This window comes from Protobothrops mucrosquamatus, unplaced genomic scaffold (assembly GCF_001527695.2).
Source record: "Protobothrops mucrosquamatus isolate PMUCROS unplaced genomic scaffold, P.Mucros_1.0 scaffold13221, whole genome shotgun sequence".
NCBI classification, from domain to species: domain Eukaryota; kingdom Metazoa; phylum Chordata; class Lepidosauria; order Squamata; family Viperidae; genus Protobothrops; species Protobothrops mucrosquamatus.
This window is the reverse complement of record NW_015398996.1, coordinates 1-6,761: the sequence shown is the minus strand read 5'-3', so window position 1 is coordinate 6,761 and position 6,761 is coordinate 1. Positions and strand designations below refer to the sequence as shown.

The 6,761-nt window shown below is 51.4% G+C and overlaps 1 protein-coding gene across 1 annotated transcript; it reads left to right on the top strand.

Annotated features, from left to right (window-relative positions):
* Positions 1–1,856: 1,856 nt before the first annotated feature.
* LOC114923781 (tRNA-dihydrouridine(47) synthase [NAD(P)(+)]-like) lies at positions 1,857–2,197 on the top strand (the record flags this gene model as incomplete). The annotated part of the gene is given in 2 exon segments (XM_029287121.1): positions 1,857–1,985; positions 2,085–2,197. Coding segments are annotated over 2 exon segments (202 nt in total), but the record flags the coding sequence as incomplete, so codon positions are not given.
* Positions 2,198–6,761: the final 4,564 nt, after the last annotated feature.

Below are 6,761 nucleotides of genomic sequence, written 5' to 3'. Positions count from 1 at the left end.
TTTTCGTGCTTTTACAGCCTTACCTAGTCCAGACATGTCAAACACAAGGCCCGGGGGCCGGATGCAGCCCGCAAAGTGGTTTCATGTGGCCCGCGAAGCCATCCTGGAAACAGTGAGGGAACGGCCCCCGCTGCCTTGGCCCTGGCCCAGGCCGGCCGGGAGCCCATGTACAATTTTGTGGTGGCCATCTATGCTGAAATGCATTCAGTCTTAGCTCCACAAGGCCGTCTGGAAACAGCGAGGAACCAGCCCCTGGGTGCATGTCAGCCCCGTCCCCCGGGTGCATGCTGGGGAGGGGTCACCCTTTGTGAGGAATGAAGAAATGGACCATGCCTTGGCGCTTGCCCCGGTCCCACCCCCTTCTGCCAGAGACCCTCAGATCTGTCCCACTCCTGCCCAGGCCCCCACAGGCACCCTTGACGCGAACGATGTAGAGCTGGCCACGCCCACCCACCCTGGCCACACCCAGCCGGCCCCCCAAGGGCAACCGCAATGCTGATGCGGCCCTCAAATGAAATTGAGTTTGACACTCCTGCCTAGCCAGCATCTTGCCCCCCAGCCATCTGGGTCCTCATTTTACTGACCTGGGAAAGATGGAAGGATCGAACTGCTGGCAGCGGGCAGAATTAGCCTGCAACGCTGCATTCTAACCACTGTGCCAGCAGGGCTCATACAAGAGAAAGGAAGGAAAGGAGAAAGAAAAAGGGAGGGAGGAGAGGAAAGAAGAGGGAAATAAAAGGGGAGCAGGCAAGAAAGAAAGAAAAAATGGAGAAAAAGAAGGAAAAGAAAGAGATTAGAGAAGGAAGGAAAGAAAAGGTAGAAAGAAACGGGTGCGAAGGAACTAGAAGGAGAGAATAGCAATAGCACTTAGACTTATATACCGCTTCAGGGTTCTTTACAGCCTAAGCCAATGGTTCTCAACCTTTCTAATGCCGCGACCCCAACCGGTCATAAAATAAAATAAAATAAATAAGTCGAGGACTAAACCGGTCGTAAGTTGAGGACTACCCAACCAGTCCTAAGTCGAGGACTTTCCCTGCCCGGGAGCGCCGCGCATGCGTGGTTCCGCCCCCTGCACCGGCCGAGGCGTAGCTGGCAAGCAGCAGAGACGGAGCAGGCCGACCACCAGCTGGCCCAGCCCAAGGGAGGTAAGGCACCCGCCGGAAAAGGGGGAAAAAATGGCGGACAAAAAAAATGGCGGACAGCCTTGCTTGGCGACCCCCGTGAAATGGTCGATCGACCCCAAATGGGGTCCCGACCCACAGGTTGAGAACCACTGGCCTAAGCCGTTTACAGCTTATTTGCCCCCAAACAATCCGGGTCCAGTTTTTACCGACCTCGGAAGAATGGAAAGCCGAGTCAATTTTGAGCCAGTCAGGATTGAACTCCTGGCTGTGGGCAGAGTCAGCCTGCAATGCCACATTCTCACCACGGCGCCATCAGGGCTCTTAACAAGAGAAAGAAAGGACGGAAGAGGAAGGAGAAAGACGAGGGAGGAAGGAAGGAAGGAGAGGAAAGAAGAGGGAGAGAAAAAGAGAAGGGAAATAAGAGATTGAGGGAGCAGGAGAGCGAGAAAAAAATGGAGGAAAAGAAGGGAAGGAAGGAGAGAGGGAAGGAAAGAAAAGGGTGTGATGGAAGAAGACTGCAGGTAGATGATGTGGTCAGCAATTCCAGGGAGGCTCCACAATAATTTGCACCACTCAGGTGACCCTCAGGACACAGACAAACCTCCAAGTGGCCTCAACGACTCTCTCAAAGAAGGCAAATGACCGGCAGTCTGCAAGGAGTATAAATCCTTCCCTTCCCCACCATCCGGTCAGAGCTGAAGAAGCTTCTTCATTTTTGGCCCCGCTCAGGTACATCCCGGTGGGCTTGCTGGAGCGCCTGCCGCAGCGAATCAACGAGAGGCCCCCTTACTACCTGGGCCGAGACCCCTTGGAGACCTTGATGGCCAGTCAGAACGTGGACGACTGGGTCAAGATCAGGTAGGAGAGAGCGCCAGCCAAAAGCTCCCCCGGCGTCGTCGCCCTGGGAATTCCGCCATCCTCCATAATCCACGTTTCTGTTCTCTTTTTTTTCCCCAGCGAGATGCTGTTGGGCCGTGTTCCTGCCGACTTCTCCTTCCTGCCGAAGCACAAAGCGAATTCTTACAAATAGGGCGGATAAAGGAAGCATCGCCACCGTCCGTCCTCTTGTCGAACCATTAAAAGAAAAATCTCTTTTTTTTTTCACTTGGCTGCTGGTTGTATTCATTGCTTCTCCGACCTGTCCCTCCTTCCCCCCCCCCAGGACCTGTGGGTTTGGGCAGGGTGGGGGGCTCTGCCCAGCTGCCTGGAGGGCTCCGGCTCTCTTACCTGGCTACTTCCTGGGGAGCCTGAATGCCGCATTGAGAGCTAGTCCTCAACGTACGACCACTGTAGCGCTACCTCTTCAGAGGCCGCCAATGCCCAGGCCCTCCCAGCCACAACCCCCCTTGTCCAGCCTTGCGGTAATGTTCTTTAGAGATCGGTGAGATGTCTTACAACCGGAACTCATGCAGCGTTGATGGGTGGCAGGCTCTTCTTGTTGAAGCAGGACTTCCAGGCACGAACTTAACCAGTCTCAGTGGTTGATGCTCTGAAGATGTATATAACAGCTCAGGGCTGCTTTAGCAGCAGGAGTAACAGGCCCCTGAGCAATCGTTCAGAATCCGATGAGGTGGGGGGGGTAAACCCCGGCTCCAGATGGTAATAATAACAATGACGGCCAGTATGTTATGGCAATGGCTCATCCCCCAGGGCAACTCCCCCCACAATGTCCCAGCACCTATGCCAGCAGCGATGGCCACAGTCCAGATGCCTCCAAAGTCCACAACAGCAGTTGGCAGCAACAGTTGGCACCACCAGTCTCTCTCCTCCTGGTGCTTCTTCTCTAGAATTCCTCCTCAGGTCTCAGGACCCAAAACCACCCCCCTCCCTTACTCTTTATTAATAAAATCCGAGGCTAGAAACCCCAGCCAACTCCCTTACTCCACACTCTCGCTTGCCTCCGTCTCAGATATCCTCCCACGGAGGAAGCAATAAAACTTCACTCTACCTAGCCTCTATTTAAAATACCCTTGATAGAAAAATAAAATAGGCCTCCAGACCTTCTCTTCTCAACTCCAACCACCCCGGCCTTCTCCTTTTCTTTCCTTTTCTATCCTTCCTCCTTCCACTCACGCCAGCCACACCCAAAGCCAACTGCAGCTGTCCCAATCTTTTCCTTCCCAGTCAAGCTCCTGCAAGCACTCTCAGGCAGTCCCCGCTACACCACAATTGAGTTCAAGATTTCCACTGCTAAGCAATAGAATATAGAATGGGATGGGATGGGATGGGATAGAATAGAATACAGAATAGAATAGAATAGAATAGAATAGAAAATAGAATAGAATAGAATAGAAAATATGGAATGGAATAGAATAGAATAGAAAATATGGAATAGAATAAAATAGAATAAGGAATAGAATAGAATAGAAAATATGGAATGGAATAGAATAGAATAGAAAATATGGAATGGAATGGAATAGAATAGAAAATATGGAATAGAATAAAATAGAATAAGGAATAGAATAGAATAGAATAGAATAGAAAATATGGAATGGAATGGAATAGAATAGAATAAAATAGAATAAGGAATAGAATAGAATAGAAAATATGGAATAGAATAAAATAGAATATGGAATGGAATAGAATAGAATAGAAAATATGGAATAGAATAGAATAGAATAGAAAATATGGAATAGAATAAAATAGAATAAGGAATAGAATAGAATAGAATAGAAAATATGGAATGGAATAGAATAGAATAGAAAATATGGAATAGAATAAAATAGAATATGGAATGGAATAGAATAGAATAGAAAATATGGAATGGAATAGAATAGAAAATATGGAATAGAATAAAATAGAATAAGGAATAGAATAGAATAGAATAGAAAATATGGAATGGAATAGAATAGAATAGAAAATATGGAATGGAATGGAATAGAATAAAATAGAATAAGGAATAGAATAGAATAGAACAGAATAGAATAGAAAATATGGAATATGGATTGGAATAGAATAGAATAGAATAATGATAAGAATAGAATAGAACATAGAATGGGATGGAATGGAATAGAATATTGAATACAATAGAACATAGAATTAGAATATAATATAATGTAGAATATAATATGTAGTGATCCGGTTCCCATGAAACACAAGACACAGGGCTGTCTGCAAAAGTGAGAACCCCGAGTAGCTTCGTAAGCTCTCTTTTATTGAAATTTTACACATAGACCTCGCTCTCAAGGAGGAAATAACAACCTTCTGGTTAGCGATTTGCTAGACACAGACACAGATAACATTTATTTGTACTTCGTACGTGTTCCAACTGCCAGGGCAGTCTGCACGTACTTATACAATACACATCTTTGGTTAATCTCCACAATAATAGAATATAGAATAGAATATAACAATATAGAATATAGAATAGAATAGAACATAGAATTAGATAGAATAAAATATATAATATAGAATGGAATGGAATAGAATAGAGCTGGAAGGGACCTTGGAGGTCTTCTAGTCCAGCCCCCTGCTCGAGCAGGAGAACCTAATGCCATTTCAGACAAGTGGCTGTCTGGTCTCTTCTTAAAAGCCTCCAGTAATGGAGCACCCATGACATCTGGAGGCAGGTTGTTCCACTGGTTAATTGTTCTCACTGTCAGGAAGTTTCTCCTTAGTTCCAGGTTGCTTCTCTCCTTGGTCAGTTTCCATCCATCGTTTCTTCTGCCTTCCGGTGCTTCAGAGAATAATGTGACCGTAATTTCCTCTGCTAAGCAAGACAGTCGCTAAGTGGGTTTTGTCCCATTGTACAACCTTAAGTGGATCTGGCTTCCTGCTTGTCAGAAGGTCGCAAAAGGGGATCATGTGACCCCTGCATACATCATAAATGCGAATCAGTCGGCAAGCGTCCAAAATTTGGATCACGTGACCATGGAGATGCTGCAACGGTCCTAAGTGTGAAAAACAAGACAGGAACTGTTGTAAGTTGAGAACTACCTGCATTTATTTGTCCTAATATTTATTTATTATTATTATTATTTGAAGCATACTTTAGTATACACAGTCCTCGACTTGCAACTGTTCATTTACTGACTGTTCAAAGTTACAACAGCACGGAAAAAAGCGACTTGCGACCGTTTTTCACACGACCGTTGCAGCACCCCTGCGGTCACGTGATCCAAATTCAGATGCTTGGCCGCCGACTCCTATTTGCGACGGTTGCCGTGTCCCCTTTTGCGACCTTCTAGCAGGCCAAGTCAATGGGGGAAGCCAGATTCACTTAACGGCTGTGCCACTCACTTAACAACTGAAGGGATTCGCTTAACAACGTTGGGCAGAAAGGCGGCAAAACGGGGCAAAGCTCGCTTAACGTCTGAATTTCGGGCTCCGTTGCGGTCGTAACTGGAGGACTTACCAGCACTCCCTGTCTTCCACCCAACAACCCCCCTGCGAGGTGGGCTGGGCTGATGTGTAGCGGAGCCCACCCACCCCCAAGATGCCCCCTCCTGATTGCTCAGTCAAAACACCCCACCCCCACAAGGTAAAAATTGGGGGCGGTTGAAATCTTCCCCCCCCACCCCAAAGTCCTACCCTCCGAGGGTCTTCGCTCCACCTTCTGCCCATCCGGTCGGGGCAGCAAGTCCAGCTTGGCAGGCGCGGGTCCTCGGAGGGGGGGGGAGAGAAATCCCGCGCATATCCGCCGGCAGCGTCTCCTCAATGAGGACTAGCCGCCCTCCTTGCCTCTCCCTCCCTCGCTAGCTCTCCCAGCGCTCCTCCGTCTCCCGGGCAACGCGCCCCCTCGGCTCCCATTGGCCCGCTGGCGGCCGCCGCTGTTCCCGCCCTCTCCGCGCCGCTCCTATTGGCGGGACGGAGAGGCGCCGGAGCGCGCGCTCCCATTGGCCCGGAGGGCTGCTCGTCTCGGAGCGGAGCGAGGGGGGGTTCCGGTTCCGGTGTGTAGGAGGCGGCGGCGGCGGCGGCAGGAGCAGCAGCAGCAGCAGCAGCGCTGGCGGCGAAGCGAGGCTCGGAGGGGGCCGGGCCCAGCGCGGCGCGGACACGCCAGGCCGACTCCCGCCCGGCGCCGAGCCATGAGGAGGCGGCGGCGGGAGCAGGAGCAGCAGCAGCAGCCGCCGCCGCACCCCGAGCCCTGAAGGGAGCCGAGGCAGGCCGAGCCCCGTAGGCCCCATCCCGCCAGGCAGGCGGCCTGTCCCCGCCATGGACAACCAGGTGAGGAGGAGGAGGAGGAGGAGGGGCGAGGCGGCGCCTCGGCCCGCCCTTTCGCCCCCCCTCCCAGAAATGGGCGGGGCCAGCCTTCACACAGGGCGCCGGGCGGCCACGCCCACACCCTTTGGAGGGCGGGGTTTGGCGGCAGCAGAGCGGCTGGCCACGCCCACCAGTCCCTCGTGTTAGGCCCCCCCCGCCCATCCGAAGGAGAGATGCGGGTGGGAGGGGGCGGGGTGAGATTTCTGGGGTGCCATCCCCGTTGAATTGCGGGGGGGGGGTGAGAGAATGTGAAGATAGACAGCCGGGGGGGGAGGAGCCTGCCCGTCTGAAGGGGCGTGGCTTCCTCAGGCCTGGGGGAAGGAGGGTGGGAGAGCCAGGGGCTGTCCCTCCCTCCCTCCCTCCCAAATGGGGTCCCTCGTATTGCTGGCAGCTCCCCCCTCCCCGTCCATTGCATTTGGGGACTGCCACCCCCCC